This window comes from Erithacus rubecula (assembly GCF_903797595.1).
Source record: "Erithacus rubecula genome assembly, chromosome: 15".
NCBI lineage: Eukaryota > Metazoa > Chordata > Aves > Passeriformes > Muscicapidae > Erithacus > Erithacus rubecula.
In genome coordinates, this window is record NC_136667.1 from 15,839,844 (window position 1) to 15,859,889 (window position 20,046).

Genomic DNA, 20,046 nt, shown 5'->3' on the forward strand with positions numbered 1-20,046 from the left:
AGCTGCAGCTCTCCCTGGGACAGAGTGTCCTGTCCAGGGCAGGGCAGGGCAGGGCAGGGCAGGGGCCCCACTTCATCTTCCTCACTCCCCTGGCAGCCAACAGAGAGGAGGGATGGGTCCCCAACACGTCCCTTGCATAGGAATGAGATGGGGAGGGAAGAGGTTTTGCCATCAGGCAGCTGTGTCACCCTCTGGGTTGATGCTTGGACACAGGGATGAGCAAAGGTGACAAGGACAGGGTCCTAATGGATGTCTAAGTGGGGACAGCAGGTGCAGCACATTCAGAGGGGTGACTTTTCCTCTAGAGTTAATTCAAAACAGACATGAGCAGACACAGAGCCAAGGACAGCAGCAGCCCTCACAGCCAAGTGCACAGGCCCAGGGGGTTGGAAGAGCCCATCACAGCACCTGAAAGTGCTGGATCACACTGGGTACTGCTTGGATATAGGGTATGTGGAGATAGAGACATGCAAAATGTGAAATAAAAGCAGCATTGCACAGCGTTGGGGCCAAAATAGCACAATATTTGACATATTCTCCCCCATCACTGCACACCCTGTTTGAGTTCACGTGAGTTTACACAGCTCCTCCTAAGTAATATCTCTGGTGTAGGAGAAAGCAACCAAAAATGCAGTGATGAATTCATGCTAGATGTCACTATCAGTGTTTAACTCCCAACTGGGGTCTCTGGTGACATCTCACTTCTGGGCTGGCTGCTCAGTTATGTCCTGCTGTAAAGTTCAGCACTCAAGTCTGGGATAATCAATGCTAACACTCTGGAAGAGTGGAGGGTCAGCTATCCCAGGGGCTTAGCACTTGTTGTCAAGCCCAGATTTTCAGGAGGGGTTGCTGTTAAAGAGCTCCTCTTGTGCCATTCATAGCCAGCCTTTGCAAAAGGTGTGGTGCACAAGTCATTCAGCTCTTCTGAAAAATCTGAGCTGTTATTGTCACTGTCCTGTGGTTTGATCTAATTTCTGTGGCTATTATTAGCACAGCTATTCACGAGGCAGAACTTAGTAGCTGAGCTGGCTCCCTTGCCTCTCTGTAGGGAGCCCATTGGGAAATTTTGGCATTTACAAATGTATTTTCTTTCAGAATTATCTGAGGCAAGATTTATACAAAAGAGATCTGGCCTTTGGGAGGACTTTTACCCTTCCACCTTCCATGCTGCTGAGTGGGCGAGCAGCTGTGTGTGGCTGAGCTGTTGTGATTTAACCCCAATGGGCAGCTTCCTACAGCCCTTAGAGGGGGATTCTGGAGGATTCTCAATATGAAGCAGTCCAGGTTGTCTTCTGGAAATATCTCGTATTCTTCCTGACCTTGGAAGAGTCCACTGATCAAAGTTGAGTTTGGCATGAGCTCAGCACCTAAAACTCTGTTTCTCCATCTCCTGCACCCGTGTAGTTTTTCTCTGCCCCTGACACTCAGCCATCAGAAAGAGACTTCCCAATGCCTCGATTTCCCCATGTGGAAAAGGGATATTGTAAAATACGCCCCCACCATTACTGTACCATCTGCTGTGCAGCACATGGAGGTTGTTAACTGCTCTGTGAAAGCACAGGCATTTTTAGTGTTTCCAACAGAAGGAGCTAACCAAGTAGGGAGGAATGGCTTTAACAGCTTGGCCACACCATTTGGATCACACGTGGGGCAGCACACACACGTTGGCACGCGTGCAACGTTACGCCAAATCTGTCATGAAATAATAAATCAAACTCCCCATAAGGCAAACCCTGAGGGCTGCCTACCCTAAATACAGTCATGTGAGTTTATCCCGTGCCAAGGGATGCCCTGCAGCGTGTCCTCTGCTGGCTGAGTGTGCTCATGGCCAGCCCAGCCTCCAGCACGTCCCTGCTGGCCCTTGGTCACTGTCACCACCTGGCACTGCAGCACATCCCTGACCAGCCCTGCTTTTCCTCATGTGGGCAGCACAGATGCTGCTGGAAACACAGTTCCAGAGAATGGCACAACCTGAAAACATTGGAAAGAATGTTTGGTAAAAGAACATTTGTGGGAATAAAAGGATGGGAAGCTGACAGGGGTACTTCATATTGGGAAAAAAAAAAAAAAAAAAGATTTCATTGTACTCTCAAATCCTTTCATTTTTTGAAAGCTATGAGTTTGCTGTGTGAAAAGTAATTTCTAAGAAAATCCCAAACATTTTCAATCTAAAAAAAAAGAGACTTGTTCAGAAATCAGCCTGTGCCTAGCACGTGTGTTACCCTGAGCCCCCACTTTGGGTTATCTCTGCTGTTCTGCCCTCACAGATGGAGAATCAGCCCATATTTCCAGTCAGATTTGGCTTTAGGAAATCTGCTCTGGACCAAGCTCCACCCTGGGTTCAGAGCAAATATAATTTAGGGCTACTGAGTTTCAGAACAACAGCTTAAATTCACAAGGTTTGCATGACAAGATTTGAAGTGAACAGAGTGTGCTTTCAGGTTACCTTCCACACCAAATAAACCCAGCTGGGCTCTGCCAAAGCATCCTTTTCAAAGGGCTTTTATCAAATTTGTGTGTTCAGCTCAGCTGACCCCTCTCAAGGGTGCAGTTAGTGGGATCCAGAGGGGCTGGGACCCTGTGGTTCCTCTGTTCCATCTATCAGCTGCTTTTTCTGAGTTTAGAGCTCAGCTTTCTGCCAAAAGAGAGGAGCAAAGCCACGAGATGAACGTGTCTTAGATGGCCTCCTAAATTAGGATAAAATGATGGATTTAAATGAGGTGTTTGCAACTTCACTTGTATTCAACAGAACAAGAAAACCTTTGAACAGAGGGCTCAGGGACCTGGAAACACCCTCCTCAATTTTCCTCTGCTGGAGACATAGTTTAGTCTCTTCCAATTCAGAATAGTCTGTGAAAAATCCTAAATAACAGTGAGGCTGAGAGATTAATATCCTAGACAGTCGCCTTCTAGCTTTCATTGTTCTGATATTTGTTTTTACTCATAGAGCTCCCTTCCCTCTCCCCCTCCAAGCAAATCTCTCAGTGCAGTCCAATAAAGCAACTGCTTTCCTGGGAAGCAGGGACAGCATTTCAGGTGCTCTGACGTGAATCTGATGTGTCCATGCTGTCAATCATGCAGCCAAGCAAAGCAAATATTACAGGCACACTCTTAGAGATGCTGCAATTCAGGAAATTCTCAGAAGTTCTTTCTTGGAGGAGACCCAGGAAAGGGGTGTTTTTCTTTCAAGGGCTGGTAGGACACTCTGTGTGGGTCAAGGCAAGCCAGGAAACTTCTCCTCCAGTTTCCCTCTTCAGATACAGCTGTGCTCAGCCTGTCCACACCCTCACAGCCCTGCAAGGTGAGCATTTTCCTCTCCAGGACACCCCACTCACACTCCCAGCCTGCAAACATCCCAGGCAAATCCTGGACTGCACCACACATCTGTGTCTACATCCCAGAGAACACATTCAACAATAGTAAAAGTCTGGAGATGCCTTCAAGACTAAATAAATAACCTAAATAAGATAACAGTATTTTAGAATATAGTTAGAATATAGATATAGAGATAGATATAGATATATTATAATATATTCTTGACATCTGGATGCACCACTTCTCTTCCCCACAGCTGGTGGGCAGGAATGTGCTCTACACAGGAAATGTGTGAGCCCTCTCTGAGCAGAGGGGACAGGCACCAACAGAACCTGCTGTGCCCAGCATTACCTACTTCAGGGACTGGTTTGGCAGCATCCAGTTTCTCCCACTTCTCTCATTAGTAGTGTGGGACACCTCATTTGTGGCCACCTCCATGTCCCTGCTCTGGGTGAGATCTGTCTTTACAGAAACAAGACCAAAAGAATGTGAATTTAACTCCACTTCCAAAGTCCTGTTCCCTCCAAATCAGACCCCAGAGAGATTTCTGGGCACGATGCTGGAGTGACTGGGGGAGCTCTCAAGGACAGCAGGAGCAGAGCTGTGATGATCTGTGTTTTCAAGGTGACACACTGAACTTCCCATCTGTTTCACTTCTGCAGCAGCACCAGCAGCGCTGTCCTTGCCTGAATGTCTTTCGCCTCTGTCCAGGGAATCTCAGCTGAAACAGAGTTCTTTTTATAATACAAACGTGCTATTAAAAACCATCTCTATGTCCTGTGCCCGTGCCAGGAGCTGTCAAACAAGTCATGCTATAAATTCTGCTCTGTGGATTGCAAACTGCCCCAGTCACGGCTTGCTCACCCCTGGAGCTGGCAGATGGGAACTGGACAAAACTCTGCTGCCTTCTGAGACCCCTACCTGCCTGTTCCCCCACACCTCTGCCCATTCCTGCTGCATGGATGTGCAGGTGGAGACATCAAAAAGGCAGATTTTACTCTCCTGACAGCCAACCACCCCAAATCCTTTCTTCAGAGATGTTCCTTTGTACCATCTCTTCCTGCCCTGCAGTGATGTTATCTTCTCCCTTGCAGCCCCAGGGTGCCAGTTCCTCTTTCCATGGGAACAGGGGCTGGCACAGGGAGCCTTTCCCTGTGAGACCTACAGGTGTGTGTTTTAGCATCTGTTAACAGCCATTACCCAGAGGAGCCAGAAAAGTCCTTGAGGCGAGACATGACATCAGCCAGACTCTGCTTTGCAGAAGCACAAGTCTGTCTGCACTGTCCCTGATGAGGTTATTACTGGAAAGGCAGAGATGTGGACATGGAATGCTCTACATAGATGTGGAAGAATTTATTAAAGAGAAAGGTACTGAGCACTTCACTGAAATATTATACAAAACACCTCAAGGAAGGAGCCACCTCGTTTTAGCTTGATTTTTTCCTTCACTCTCAGGACAGGACATGCTCTGGGTGCAAAGTCATGTGGAAGCATCTTCTGATGCAAACAAAGATGCAGCACAGTTTCCACAATCTCTGGAAAATCCCTGGATGGAGCAAAGCCAGGTTTGTCCAAAGTCTTGTCTTCATGTCACACCTCACTGCTAAATGCTTAACTTCTCCCAACAATGTTTGGGATTAAAGGAACTTGGTGCAGGAGGAAGAAAGCAAGTGGGGAGAGAAAAGAGGTGAGGCTGGAAGCACATGGGATAATTGGAAGAGAATATTTTGCACTTTGGGCAGGTGCTTTTGTTCATTTGTCCTTATGGCTCATGGGGAGTTTGAGGAGACAAAAGGAAATTTCCTTGTGAAGGGCTGGAAGACAAACCTCATGGCATGGGAACGCCTGTATTGGCTAGGAGAAAAAACACCTCTATAAATCCCCGTTTAATTCTCACAAAAAAAAAAAAAAAAAAAAAAAAAAAAAAAAAAAAGGGACATTCAAAACATCTGAGGAAGTTCTGGTCTCACAAAAGGGGAGCAGTTTGTGCCCTTTGCAGAGATCCTCACTCCTCACCCTGTTCTCTGCTGGCCCCAGATGAGCAAGGAGATGGGAACAGTGTACTCTGCTTCACCAGCTCTTTCAAGGAAATCTTTTTCATGTTGTCTCTCATGCCCCCTTGCTGTGTTTACCACCAATCTCTTTGCCCTGACAGTTCCTGGATGGAACTTCTCTTCCTCACTTTGTTTTTCCTTTCACAGTTCTTCTTTTCAAGCCACCACACAATCACAGCCCAGCCTAATAAGATTTTGAGGGAGCACCAGGCTGTGGAAAGCAGCTGGGAAAAACGAATCAGGCAACAGAAAAAGAACAATTTCTCTTTGCCTCCCTGTTGGGAGGGCAAGGGAGGAGGTGATCTGGCAGTCAGGTCACCACCCCTGGGCAAGCAGGACCTGCAGGGCTCTGCTCCCGAGGGCTGCTCACTTCCCATGGCACTTGCTGGGTGCAAATGACTCTCTCAGGAACGAGGGGTCAATATTCCCAGCCTTCTGTTTCCACCTCCCAACTGTTTTGTACAGTCTCTGCCTACTGTAGTGCCTCCTTTGAGACTCAACCACCTGACCTTCCTCAGTTGCCATCAATGACTTTAGAACATCTTTGGGAAGTGGTGAGAAAGATAAAGGCTCTGTTTTCTACACAGTGGTGTAAGAAATATTCTGGCAGATCTTGTATATCCCAGAATCATACACAGAAAGAAACCAAACAAATTTGGGATCTTTGGCTTAGTCCAAAGCTCCCAGGAGCTGGACAGCACATCTTTAATTGCTCCTTACCAAATTTCAGCACCTGAACTTGGCTTTGGCTTTTGGTGAGAGCAGCAATACCAAGGTATTTTCATCCCTTCTCTTGCTGATCCAGAGAGAGGAACCAGGATCCACTGTTCCTTCTCACAGGGTGCAGATTCATTCAGAGACTAAGACTGCAATCCCCAAACATGCCACATCAAGGAAGGAAATGGTTTATCTTCACTGCTACAGATCTCCCTGCCTTCAGCCTTTCTTTTCAAGAACCAAATGAAGATCACCCAGTTATCTAAATTTCACTCCTATGGCTGTAGGAACAACCAGCCTAACTTCCTGCAGTTTTCCCACTCCTCTACCCTGCTGCTCTGCTTCCTCTCCTTGCCTTTACAGCACTATTGAGGTGGCTTTGGGTGTCTGTGGAGGAGAATGACAGACTAAAGGCCACAATGAAGTGTGGGAGGCATCACAGGTGGCAAATTTGGAGGGAGAGAGAAGCTGATTGAGGGGAACTGTCAGAAACAAAGCTTCCAGCATTTGGAGAATCCCTGCTCTGACCTCCACTGCTCCCCAGGCACATGGAGACAAGGTGTTCCCCCACCCACACTCCCAAGTGTTTTGGTTCACACCTCCCACGTGCATCTGCCTGGGGGGAGCCTTTACACCACCTGCAACTCCCCTGTTGAGCAAAGCTGATCAGAAGGTTGGAGCCATCCCTGGCCAACTGCAGGTCGGGGAACGAGCACACAGATCCTCATCACAAAGCTCTCTGGACGTGGAGATGGACACACGAGGGTTATGCCAGGGTGCCCAACCATCCTGCCCCTTTATTCCCCCACCCACAGTGGCCCAGGCAGCCAGAATGATCCCTCTGGGGCTTGGGAAAGCTGGGAACTGGAAACTGGGAGTTGTGGGGCAGTCAGCAGTGCTGGTGTGGAATGGCTGCAGTGTCCACCTGGCCACTCACTGACCATAAGACCAAATCTGTGACAGGCACCAAGCTGGAGCCACAGAGACTCCAGGGCAGAGTGTGGAGCTTAGAGGAGATGTGAGGAGAAGCAAAGCCCCAGGAAGGCTCACTCTGGCTTCTCACTTCCAATTTGTACCATGGGCAATTAAACCCTTCCTGTGCATGGAGATGGGATGCCATAATCAGAATATTCTGCCTTTAGCACTGAGGCATGAAGAGGTCCTTGAAGCACATTGATTGTGGTCACCCACAACCACTGAGTTCTGAGAAATGCTCTTCATTTTGTGACACATTTATAGCAGGCAGATTTCACAGCAGCCTTTTAAGGGAAATGGTAGGATGGCTTCATCTGGGAATGCAGGAAATAAATAGAACTGATTTCTGCTGGAAAAAAAAAAATACGAAGTTTTGCTGAAAATAAATTAAAATTGTCAAACCCTAAAATGAATTACCTCAACCTTATAATTTCATTCAAAAACTTCTTTTTCTTCAGTAAGCTAACAAAATATTTCGTTTTACCCTTATCTAGTTGATGCACTTCACTTTGACGTTTATTTCCAAATACTCATTTTCTTGCTTTACTTACGCAGGACAGAATTTATCACCATATGAAGAGCAAATCAAAACAATCTGATGAAACCAAATGTAAATGTTTTGATTGTCCCTGAACCTATTTCTCCTTGGAAATACTGAAGAATTCTGGCTATTTGTCCCAAGTGGGAGGGGAGAATGAGCCTATTTCTCCTGTGATGCTGCTGTTTGCCCTAGACCAGAAAGCTTGGCCTTAAACCCTGGCCTCTGACCAGCTCTTTGACTTGATTTTCACACACCTGAAATATCCCATCCTCTCCTGCAGAGACATCTAAAGCCTTCAGTTCAGATAAATCAACTCTGCCTTAAAAATAATTCAGCCCACCGAGTGACAACTATTGGTACAGCTCAGAGTCTATAAATCTCTCAAATTTGACACAGCAGTGCTCTCCCTTTGACGTGGAAGAATCAATTTAATGAGGGTCAGAGCACAGATCAGTACCTGGATCACACACAGGCCTCCAGCCCTGTCCATGAGCACAGCCTGGGGATCTGCAGGGCACTTTTTTTTGGGTGGTTTTGGTAGAACCAACTGTGCTTTGCATCCCCACCAGTGCAGTGGGCAAAGCTTTTCTTTTCAAGAACCAAATGAAGATCACCCAGTTATTATCTTAACTTCACCCCTATGGCTGTAGGAACAACCAGCCTAACTCCCTGCAGTTTTCCCACCCCTCTACCCTGCTGCTCTGCTTCCTCTCCTTGCCTTAAAGCACTACTGAGGTGGCTTTGGGTGTCTGTGGAGGAGAATGACAGACTAAAGGATCCCCACCAGTGCATTCCCACTGTGCAGCAATGCAGCCTCAGGATCACAGCAAAGCCTCTTCTAATGCCCTGCCAAACTCACAGCCAGCAGCCAGGGTGGCCAGGGTGGCCAGGGCAGAGAAATCCTGTCATTAGGATATGGCTGGGAACCAAGAGAGCAGCTTTGTTCTCAAGCTGCCCCAGCCTTGTTCTTGGGCTGCCCAAGGACGAGACCTGAAAGCAATGATTAAACACCTGCTGAAGATGTGTGCTACATGATATTTTTCAGAGGCATGTTTTCAAACAGGTGTTGCCTTCTTTGACCAATGAGTTTTTCTATTTTGTTTTGCACGACCTACCCTATATAAGTGTGTAGTGTTTCTTAAAGCTCTTTCTCTCTCTTGCTTCTCCATTACACAAGGAACTATGTTGCATTATCCTTTTTGCCACTCATATAGCCTTAAAATGCAACAAAATCCCTCCAGCACAGGCCACAGCCCAGTGAGGAGACTCCCCTGGCCACTGGAAAAGTGGCCCTTTGTGTTGGGTTGATGTGACCAGCAACGTGTATTCTGTCACCATCTGCTGCAGCCGGGTGGGGCAGTGCCCCTGATCTCCTGACACATATTATCTGCTAATGGGCCATCTTTAAACCAGCTGGGCAATCATCTTTATCTTCCCACAGCCCATCCTCCCTCCAGGAGATATCTCCTGTTCATGGCCATTGAGTCCCAGGGCATGACTGATAAAATTCCATCATCCCACTGGGAGATGCTCCAGACAGGGAGGAGCCAAGCCTTTCCTACCCAGAGAAAAACTGAGATTTGGACACCAAGGAACCTTCTTTCCACTGGATTCCAGAGGAAAGCCAGACCCTTCCACATCATCCCTGCACCTTCAGAGGAAACTGCACCTTCTCCAGGAGCACTGCTCCAGCTGAACCACATCTGCCACTGCAGGAGGATGCAGCCACCATGGAATGGGACTGCTGCCACCACCCTGACTGACTGATGGGTGTCAGCTTGGATTCTGACTCTGGCAGGGTTGGGATTGTTCTTTGTAATACTGTATTTCTATTTTAATTTTCCTAGTAAAGAACTGTTCTTCCTAATTCCCATATTTTTGCCTGAGAACCCCTTAATTTCAAAATTATAATAATTTGGAGGCAGGGGGTTTGCATTCTCCATTTCCAAGAGAAGCTTCTGCCTTTCTTGGCAGACACCTGTCCTTCAAACCAGGACACCCTTTAACAAGCAGGAAGTCCCACTGCTGGCAGAAACCTCTGGAAAACAGGGACTAGGTGCAGCTGCTGTGACCCCAGACTGTAGAAAAATTTTCTGTGGGTGAGGGTAAGGAACTGATGCTCTCAGGTCAGGTACAGCTGCTCCTTGGGAAGCATCCACTGGTAGCATCCTTCCTAGGCTGCCTGCAAAGTTCGGGATGAACAAATCTTTTCAGCACTCAGCCCAGCTGAAAAAACTCGAGTTTCCTCCAAAGGCTGGCACAAAATGAACGAGGGATTGAGTCACTGCTGCCAGCAGAGGGGTGGAGATGGGATCCGTGCAGGAATTCACAGAAGCCGATTACTTCATTATGGATGTTGATTTATCCCGTGCTGCCTGAGGGCCAGAGGCTGCCCGAGCTGCAGGAGGCACCTGTGTGCCAGCACTGATGCTGCACTTTAAGAAACCTTTAAGTACAACCACATTCCCCATTTAGCACCAGGCTGCGAGCACAGATGTTAATTAACTTTAGGGCTTTGCTCTCCAGAAATGCCTCCGAGGAAAAGCGCTTTCCCTGCCCCCAGGAGGCCACTGTCCAGATTTTCATGTTTTATTTAGCTCCAAATTTCAGATGTAAACCTCCAGTTTTTCACTCGTCTTGCCTGATAACAGACTCCTTGAGTTTTCTGCACAGCCTGTAAATAAAATACCAACATGGATGTCACACAGAAAATATCTGGAGGGGATTAGTGTATGTTCTGGATAATAAAAGGAACTGGCTGAATTATTCATAGTGAATAAATCAGCTCTTTTCCATTTTGGAAGCAAACTTAGACACTTCTGGAAGCTCTTGGGATATGTTTAGGATGGGAAAAACTTACTTATTTCTTTAGACCTTCTGTTGCAGCCCATGGTTTGTCCCACAAGTCACACGTGGTTGGTGTCATTCCTCTGTGGTCTCAGGGGATGGGGGCTTTACAAAGAAAATCAAATTTTTCATGGGGAGAGCTGCTGCCCTTCCTGCACCTGCACTCACTGCGGTGTGAACACCAGCAAGAGGGACAGTGACTGCTCCTGAACATCAAGGAATCAGATGTGAGCACTCTCCAACCACACAAGTATTCGTGCAGATGTGATAAATGTGGCACTGACAGCTCCAAGCCATCACTCAGGCATGGAAAATAAAACAAAAAACACTGGGGCTGTTAGTGAACAACACCCATCTCCCAACACTTTAAATTTATGTCCCACATTGCTATCAGGACCAAAACCCAGCCCAGCCCACGAGTGTGTCCTGCAGAACCTCACCAGATTTATGCTGGTGACCAACTCTCCTGCACATGGGGCAGGCCAAGGAGAGCATGCAGCCTTGGCACAGCACTGCAGTGTGCTCTAGGCACTGCAATCCACCCTAAAGTGGGTGCATCTGGGCTGCTGCCTCCCAGGCAGATGATTTGTGAAGGATTTTTAAGTCCTTTCAGTTGAGAAGTGCTGTGCAACTGCTGGAACCTATTATTATCAGGAAAGGAGGGGGGAGGTGGCAAATTTCCTTTACCTATAGGCTTATCTTGTGCTCCAGAGGAACACAGTGGAGCATTTTAAACAGTGTGCCATTTTCAATTCATTTCCTTCCTACTTATTCCAAAGCAGCCAAAGCTAAGTATAATCAAGACTTAAGTGTTCCTTAGAGCCAGACAATTATTACTGGTCTTGGTTTCCTGTCTTTCAGGGAGAAAGGAAGGAATTAACCCAAGCCTTGCAGCGGGACAGTCACCCAGGGCTGCCTTCCAACACAGCACTATTTTGGGATGTGGCTCAGCATCCCCAGCCTCCAGCTGCCCCAGGGCTCTCCACGAGGGTGGTTTAGCTCCTGGAGAGCCCTGCTGCCCTCCCTGGGGTCTCTGTTCCTGCTGCTGGGGCAGCTCAGCCCTTCAGTCCTCTCTGCTCTCTCTGATAAGGCAGCACCAGCCAGGATCCAGCAGCTCAGGCAGCTCTGAGTGTGGAGCAGCAATCCCTGGGAAAGGGCTCTGCACACACCCACTGCCTCCCTGCCCCTCTCGGCATCTCCCCAGGAGCAAAAATGAAGTGCCCAAGGTCTCCAAGCTCTCTCTGTCACATCAGCCCCCTCCCTCAGCTCTACCCCTTGTCAGCTTTAACTTTGAGAGCCAATCCTCCCTGCCTCCTCGGGATTTACATGAAAGGAGTCAGTGGGGGGTTCTCTTCATTCATGCTGGGCTTATACTTCTAAATTATAAAGTGTGTCAAATGAGGATTTAATTTATATGTAACAAGACGATGTTTGTAAATTAATTATTCATCAGCTGATAACGAATAAACATTTCCCTCTTCCCTCCCTCCCTCCCCCTTTTTTTCACAGTTTTTGCACAAATGCACCCTGTGTGCAAATCTATTAAATGCTTTCTGCAGTACTCCAGATGTGGGAAAATATGTTTTTCACCCTCAATTTCGTGTGTTGCATGGTAACTAATGTAGCCAAGCAGAGCATTATGAATTTAATACCGTGCAGCATCTCCTTCCTGGAGAGGCAAGGGGGGAATAGCCAACACTTCTATTTGGACATATCACCCTCTTCAGGTTCCAGCCCCCCACTCACAGGCAGAGATAAGAAAACAATTTGCTGTAAAAATTGAGATAGGAGCTCAGAAACCCCACTGGAAATCACAGGCACTTCTGAGACAGCAGAATCTGGCCCCTGGTGAATGATGGAGGCCAATTTTGCTCTTTCCATCTTTATTATCATTAAGTAACGAGATTGAAGTGGTGTACAACACCAGCAGAAGAGCTGTCGTTCTGTTTTGCTACAAAATTTGGCACACAAGGGCATCTCCTCACACATGGCAAAGAGAGGAATCCTCAGCACCCAGACTGGCCCTTACTGCAGCACCCTGACCCCAAACACCTGAAGCAGGCAACCAAGGCAGGTCCCTGGATGATGGAAAAGTCTCCATTCACCTTTTCCAGGAGGGTACAGAGTGTTTGGACCATGCTCTGAGTCTTTGGATCCTCAAGCCTCTTGCCTGGTTTTGTGTAAGAAAGCAAGAAAAGGATATTCAGCTTGGCCTCTGGGAGGAATCTGAGAAGCTCTGGGCAAGACTTGCTCCATCTCCAAGCTCAGAAGAGAAGCACTTCTCCCCCTCTCAGCCACACTGTCCCTCATGGATGCTTCAGGGACACTGAAAGACACTCAGTCCCAATAGCTGGCACCTGCTTTACTTCTACAGCATCATTTCCTGAGAGTTAAGCATCCCCAAAGGAAGGTGATCCAGAGCTCTAGGTGCCCTTGACACCAGTTAAAGCTATAATCTATAGCTATAAAGCCATTACAAAACAAAACCAGCAGCAAATCCCTCCAGCAAACAACCAGTCAGCAAAAAATTTGAACCCAAAGTCTCCTCCCTGACTCCACGCTGCTACAGCCCTCCCTGGCACCTTTTCCCAAAGAATGAAGGTGGGTCTTTGCATCAGGCTGAGCTTCTGATAAACCAGGGACATCTCAACACTGTGGGATTCTAATTGGGCACCCAGCTCCAGGCACAGCTTGGAAAGCTGCAGCTCTGTGGGTGAGAGCTCACTTGGCTCCAGGGGCTGCTGGCCAGTGCTCAGCAGCAGCCAGAGCTCTGGAGGGGCTGGTGGCCCAGGGCATCCTTCCCCTGATGGTGCAAACACAGCTTCCCACCACCCTGAGAAGTGCCCAGTGCCCAATCTCACCCAAAAGTTCATGGGGTTGGGGAGGGAACCCCAGTCCATGCAGGGATTAAAGAGCTGTGGGACCTGATTCCACTTTCCCCCCTGTCCCACTTCTCATCATTGAAACATCTTCCAGCTCTGTTTCTGGTCACTGCCACATTTTGCTTGGAGGGCACAGAGGGTCCTTTCCCCAGGGAAGAGAGAATAAAACCTGCTCAGCCACCTCAAAGGGAGACAAGACTGCCATTCTGGTGTACAAAAGATATCAGGAAATCACTTTACATTTCTTTCTGCTCCAAACCTGCCCACCTTCTGCTGACTCCTGAATGTTAATGTTATTTATGGCAGGTGATTGATGAGAGAGACGCAGCATTCACACCCAGCACAGGGCATTTTCAAATCACCTATTCATTTTTAAGGACCGGAATCAGTTTTGTATCCTGACATGATTTATCATTTGGAGGCTGGGCAGTGGCTACACAGGGCCAGCTTCCAATCCTTACAGAGCAGGATGAAGACAGCCATGAGTCATTAACCCTTTGAGGGAGAGCAGGGGATCACAGGAGAACAGTATTTAAACCAGATTGCTGAAGTTGGAGCATTGTACTCCAGCAGAGTGTCAGGCCATCCTGTAGCCTTCAGCTGCAGATTTATAGGCCACAGTGGTCCAAGCTAACAGCCACAACAATGCTGCTGTATCTCTTAGAAGCAGAACTTGGTTTTTTGTCTTCTACACAGCCTATGTGAGGGAGAAATATTTACGTAAGGCGCTGTCATGGCAATGCACCTAAAAGAGATCAATGGGACATTTCCCCTCCAGTGGACCTTCCAGCCTACACAAGCCTCTCTCTCTGTGGCAGAGTGAAATGTCACCATGGGCTCAAGAGAGATCTAGCTCTGAGACAAATTCCAGCTCCCTTGCCTTGGAGATGTGCATTTCCTCAGGTTGTGTATGGGGAAAAGGCAAGATGAGGCACGTGGGGTGGGCCTGGCAGCTGGGAGAGGGCAGAGGTTCTCAGGCTGGGAGAAGCTCTGTCAACAGGGACAGAGTGGGAATGTCCCCAGCAAAGACCATCTATCATATGTTTGATGCCAGCCTGCCAGGGGCTGGCACGACCCATGGAATGACTTAATTCACTTCATCAGCATGGAAAAGCAAACAAACACAAAACAACTGGGTGAAGCAGCCAAGTCTAGAGGTGACACTGTGGCAGCTTTGTCACTGCCCTTTCCTCTTGCTTCAGGAGGTCATGTAGAAGGATGCAGCCTCTCCCATGAGCAGGGGGAAATATTCAGAGTACAGATAGCAGAAATATGAGGCTTTGAGACCTGGGTCTAGCTGCTCCTAGTGCCTTTAATATCATGGGAACAGGTTTCAAAGTTCAAGGGCATCACAGGTTCAAGGTTAAGAAGTTACCTAAAGGAACAAGGAAGGAGACATATCCCTAGAGAGCCGATTTGGGGTGTCCTATGGAGGTGTCTCAAGATCACAGGTGACTGCTGGGACCCCACAGGGACCCCTGGACTGGCAGCACCAAGGCACTCCAGAGGGACAGCACAGCCGGTTGTGACTGATGCAAAAAACCCCTCAAAGTTGTCCACATTGAGCAGTTTCCTCCCTGCCTGAGCAGCTCCTGGCTGAGCCATTCCCACAGCAATCCCTTCCTCAGGTGGGAAGGCTGCAGGTGGGTGGATCAGCCCCATGGCAGCAGTTTCCCCAGCAGAGCCCTGAAATGTTGGCAATTCCAAGTGCCAGCCCCCTCCCAGGGGTCCTGTGCACTTGTGGAGCCCCTGTTCACAAGGAAAAAAAGCTTCTGCTGACTCTTAGGAAGAGTTAAACACATGGGTTGAGCTCTCCCACATGATTTCCTGGTCTCTAGTAAGGGCTGAGTTCACACAACAGCTATTCCCCTTGGTGGGGGTGGCTGTTGTCACTGCCTGGCATCTTATTTTCCCAAAAATACCAGAGATACTGAATGTGCTTGGAGCTCCTGTACCTGCAGCCATTTATGGCTGGTGTTAGCCCAGCAGATCCAAAATCCTGAAAGCCTGGGATGGACGTACGTACGTTCTCACATCCCCATCACCATGGCATAAGCTGTGTTTCTTAGGAAACCAGCCTAGCAGCAGTATCCCTGTTTGGGAGGAAAGATGAACTCTGGAAGCAGACTGGATTTTAGAAACCACTCTTTGCTGCTACCACTGCATGGTTCTGCAGTGCTCCTGTAACAGCAAGGGGAGCAGAGCTTCCAGCAGGGCTGGAGAAGGGTGAGGAAAATGGATGAGAGGGTGTCTTGGGTTGCAATAGAGGATGGGACCAGAAATGTGGATTCTGTCCCCATCTGTTAAACCAGGTGGGGCAGTGCCCCTGATCTCCTGGCACATATCCTCTGCTAATGGGCCATCTTTAAACCAGCTGGGCAATCATCTTTATCTTTCCACAGCCCATCCTCCCTCCAGCAGATATCTCCTGTTCATGGCCAGTGAGTCCCAGAGCATGACTGATAAAATTCCATCATCCCACTGGGAGATGCTCCAGCCAGGGCAGGAGCCAAGCCTTTCCTACCCAGAGAAAAACTGAGATTTTGGACACCAAGGCACCTTCTTTCCACTGCATTCCAGAGGAAAGCCAGACCCTTCCACATCATCCCTGCACCTTCAGAGGAAACTGCACCTTCTCCAGGAGCACTGCTCCAGCTGAACCACATCTGCCACTGCAGGAGGATGCAGCCACCATGGAATGGGACTGCTGCCACCACCCTGACTGACTGACGGGTGTCAGCTTGGATTCTGACTCTGGCAGGGTTGGGATTGTTCTTTGTAATACTGCATTTCTATTTTAATTTTCCTAGTAAAGCACTGTTCTTCCTAATTCCCATATCTTTGCCTGAGTGCCCCTTAATTTCAAAATGATAATAATTTGGAGGGAGGGGGTTTACATTGTCCATTTAAAAGAGAAGCTTCTGCCTTTCTTGGCAGACATCTGTCCTTCAAACCAGGACAAGGGTGAGGATGTGCCCTGGGTTCTGTGTGAGTTTCCCGGCACATCCTTGGGCAGTGCAAAGAAGGTAGAAGTGGCAGAACATGACTCCTGTGCGAGCACGCCCAGCCCCTGCCCTGCTGCTCTGGTGTCACTTTGGCTCCATGGCCACACACCCCAGGGGCTGCAGGGGCTCGTGGCACGTGCTGGCAGTGAGGGGTGCATCCACACAGCTCGGGCTGTGTGATTCTCCTGGAGAGCAGGCACGATGGAACAATGCAAGGAAACCTTGAGCCTGGAGGCTGTCCCTGCTGGGGCTCCTGATGCTGCCCTCATCCTGACAGTGAGTGCCCATCTGGTGGCTCGTGAGCAGAGCAGCTCGGGGCCACATCCTCAGTGGTGGCTGGCCAGAAGGGCTGCTTCAAAATGCTCCTCGGAGTGGAACTGGTACTACAGCTACTGTACCATCCCTCCATCCCCAGAGGGGTTTGTTCCTTGGAAATTTTGTGCTTTGGAAACTAAAAATAATATGCTCATCACTTTTTTTTTTTTTCCCCTCCAGTTTAAGGGGGCTGGTTTTGTTCCTGCTCTGTTTTGCATTGAGAGAAAGAAGAAAAGCCAAGTTGTCCTGCCTGTACCTTGCCTTTGTCCCCTCCACCTCACTGCCCAGTGGACTGGAGAAGTCTTTCAAAACCTGACAGCAGTCTGGTTTGTTCCTTACTAAAATAGGGGAAAAAAAGATGCCTTTAAAGAAAATAATAAAAAAAATAAAAAAGAAATAATAATAATAATAAAAATGGAAGTTTCCTGTGAAAATTAAATAATCAACAGTTGCTCTCTGGATCAAAGGGTGTCTGTGTTAAGTGTTTTCACAGCTCTTGGTAGAGCTGGGTACTGCTGGTTCCTGAGCCATGAGGAGAAATCATCACAGTCCTGGCATCTCTCTAAGGTTCTATGCTATGGACATGTTGGACCAGAGGCCCCTCCTTCTTTCCCCTTGCTCAGCACCCCAGGCACCTGGGCACCCACATTTCCCACTGCCATGGAAAACATCTCCAGGTACCTCTGTCAGTCCTCCTGGGACATGCTGCCCTGGCTCCACCTTGCCCTAAGTATCCTGGTGCTCACACACTTCCCAGGGAGGAGAGGGCAAAGCCACCAGGCAGAAGTGTCTGCCACCATTGCCAGCAGAGACCACAGAGCATCATCATCATCATCCTCTCCTGAGCCTCAGCCATGGGAGGGCTGCTGAGCTCACCCAGGGCACTCCAGGACCTTGCTCCTGACCACAGATGGTGCTCAGCTCTTTCCAGCTCCCAGCAGGTCACAGCACCTCTCACCAAGGCAAAGAAAACCTCCTCTCATGCCAACACCACCTTCACACCACGTCTAGCCAGCCTGATAACCTGGCACAGCTCTGGGGCAGCCCCTGGCCCAGGGAGGGGACACTGTGAGCCAGCACTCACCATCTGGATGACAGACACGGGCCCGATGCTGTTCACGTAGATATCCACATCAATGAACGTGGGCTTGACTGCAAAGACAAGAAACAGGCGCCATCAGCTGGGGCCAGGATTTGCAGAGGGATGAAGACAAGGGGATGAGTGTGGCAACAAAAATCCCACCTACAGCAGGCACCCAAGCATGGAAAACACAAGACACAGCCAGGGCAGGTCACCACCCGTGGCCACAGGGAGCTTCAGGGGACACTTACTGCCAATGTCAGGCCTCAGCTTGTTGTCATAGTTCTTGAGCAGCGAGTTGAGGATCTGTGTGGCATCAGTCTCCTGTGTGTTGGGGGTGAGGACCCAGGTTTTACTGATGCTGGGGTAATCATAATCGTATTCCTCTGTGCTCTCACACCTGGAGAAGAGACACAAAGGGCAGGGATGTGGCTGTGGCAGCTCTCTGGCTCTCCCTGGGAGCAGGGGCACAGCTGTGGTTCAGAGATACCAAAGGAGGAGGATGCAGCATGGATCAAAGGCAGAGCACAAGGAGCTCAGGGAGCTCCTCTCAGCCACACTGCTAAGAAGACACAACTCACCTGACATACCTTGCCACCAGTGGGAAAGACAAGCATGGAGTGCTCCACCTCCTCCTTAGCTCCCTTTGGAGGCACACAGCTCATCCCCAAGGTGTGGGAGCCAGTCCCTGCTTTCCCTGCCTTCCCACTCATTCCACCCAGCAGCTCCTGCTGCCAGAGCTGCCTGTTAACCTCAAATACCTCCACTACTCTGCCTGCTGCTGACACCTGAAGCAGGTTTCCTCTGAGGAGACAGTGACAAAACAGTGGTTTTGGGGAGCAAGACATTTGCAATAAATGCATTTCAGAGAAAAGAGGTCCGAACCTACCATGCAGGCATTGTGCAGGTCTGGCATGGCAGGAACCCAGCCATCTGCCCTGCACAGATCCCTGGAAATTAAAGCCTTATGCAAACTCCTCTGCCTCCAGGCCAAGACCTGCCACAACCCATTCCCTGCACTCACCAGCCCTTCCTCCCCAGCCTGTGGCGTGAGCTCCCATTTAAGGATGTCCCATCTTCCCAATCTCCCAGTTCCAAGCCAGGCAAGGAAAGCTCGTATCCATCCTCCTTTGGACATGATCCACTTAGCAACAGCTTCTCTCACCGCCTTTCAAATGTGCCCTCTCTAAACCGTTCTCACTCCTCCCTGTTCCTAAAAGAATTTTCCTAAACCGTCTAATTAGATTAGGTCCACCCGGGAAATTCTAACCACCTGCCACGCTCTGGGCAGCTCATTCACAAGGCTGTCCCCGGGATGACACAGCCATATGCGGGAGGGGACGCTCCCATTGCCGGCACAGCCCCCTCGACGTGTGCCGTGCCAGCGTGTCACCTGCTTTGGGGACAGCGGGGGTCTCACAGCGGGAGCTGCCACCGTGCTGACACTTCCCAGCTGGAGCCTCGCAGCTCTGAGGCGCGACCGGGCACGGCGGACACGCATCTCCCCGCAGCGCCCGGGGAGCGCAGCGCTCGGAGGGGGTGAAAAAGCATTAAATTGACACGCTGCGGCCCATTTATCAGATGGTTCCTCTTTCAAAACGGCAGAGGAAACTCGCTTTGAAAGTCTCAGCATCGCCGCATCTCTTTGCGCCGGGACGCGTCCCCCGCCGAGGGCTGGGCTGCGCGCAGCTGGCTGCCTGCCGCCGCGCATTAGGTGTTGGTACATCAGCTCCTTGTTTGCTGTCTGATTGCGCTGCACTCCCTAACCGTGCTTAAGGAGTGTTAAGCAGCGCTGTCAGGATGCGCTTCCCCATCCGAGCGGCTCGTTGTCTCCGAAGCGCTGGCGAGCAGGGAGCTCTGCAGCACCCAGGGGACACCCTGAGCTCACCCCAGAGTAGCACAGGGCTGAAATAGGGGGCTGGCCCCGCTCCTGCCACCCGCAATCCGAGCTGCTTGCCCTTGCTGCCAGAGCTCTGGGTGATGGAGCTGCCTCTGGCAAAGTGGGAACTGCTACGCTAGAAACATTTTCTCCGTGTTCCCTCAACCTTACTCGAAGTCACCTGCCAGCACTGAACTCTGTGCATGTCCCTGCCCTGCCAAAAATCCTGGTCCTTTGAGAAACTGTAAGGCTACAGCAGAGTCTGAAACATCCCTCTGGGGGCTGAGCAAACCCTGGCTGAGCTTACCCTGCTCTCAGACTTCTGGTTTCCCCCCATTTAGTGCCACTGATTAACACGCCAAGGCTTGGGGTAGCATTTCCAGGGAGTCACATCCCTATCACAGATGCAGGGACACTACCAAAAATATGCTTTTT

The 20,046-nt window shown here is 49.5% G+C and overlaps 1 protein-coding gene across 1 annotated transcript in view; it reads right to left on the reverse strand.

Annotated features, from left to right (window-relative positions):
* The window catches only part of LOC306808328 (gamma-aminobutyric acid receptor subunit gamma-4), a 36,023-nt gene that overhangs the window by 12,368 nt on the left and 3,609 nt on the right, over positions 1-20,046 (reverse strand). Inside the window, exons 2-3 of the mRNA XM_079318790.1 lie at positions 17,984-18,132; positions 17,736-17,803 (exon numbers count right to left, since the gene is read on the reverse strand). Of these exons, the coding sequence (XP_079174916.1) occupies positions 17,736-17,803; positions 17,984-18,132 (217 nt within the window). The remainder of the gene's footprint in view (positions 1-17,735; positions 17,804-17,983; positions 18,133-20,046) is intronic.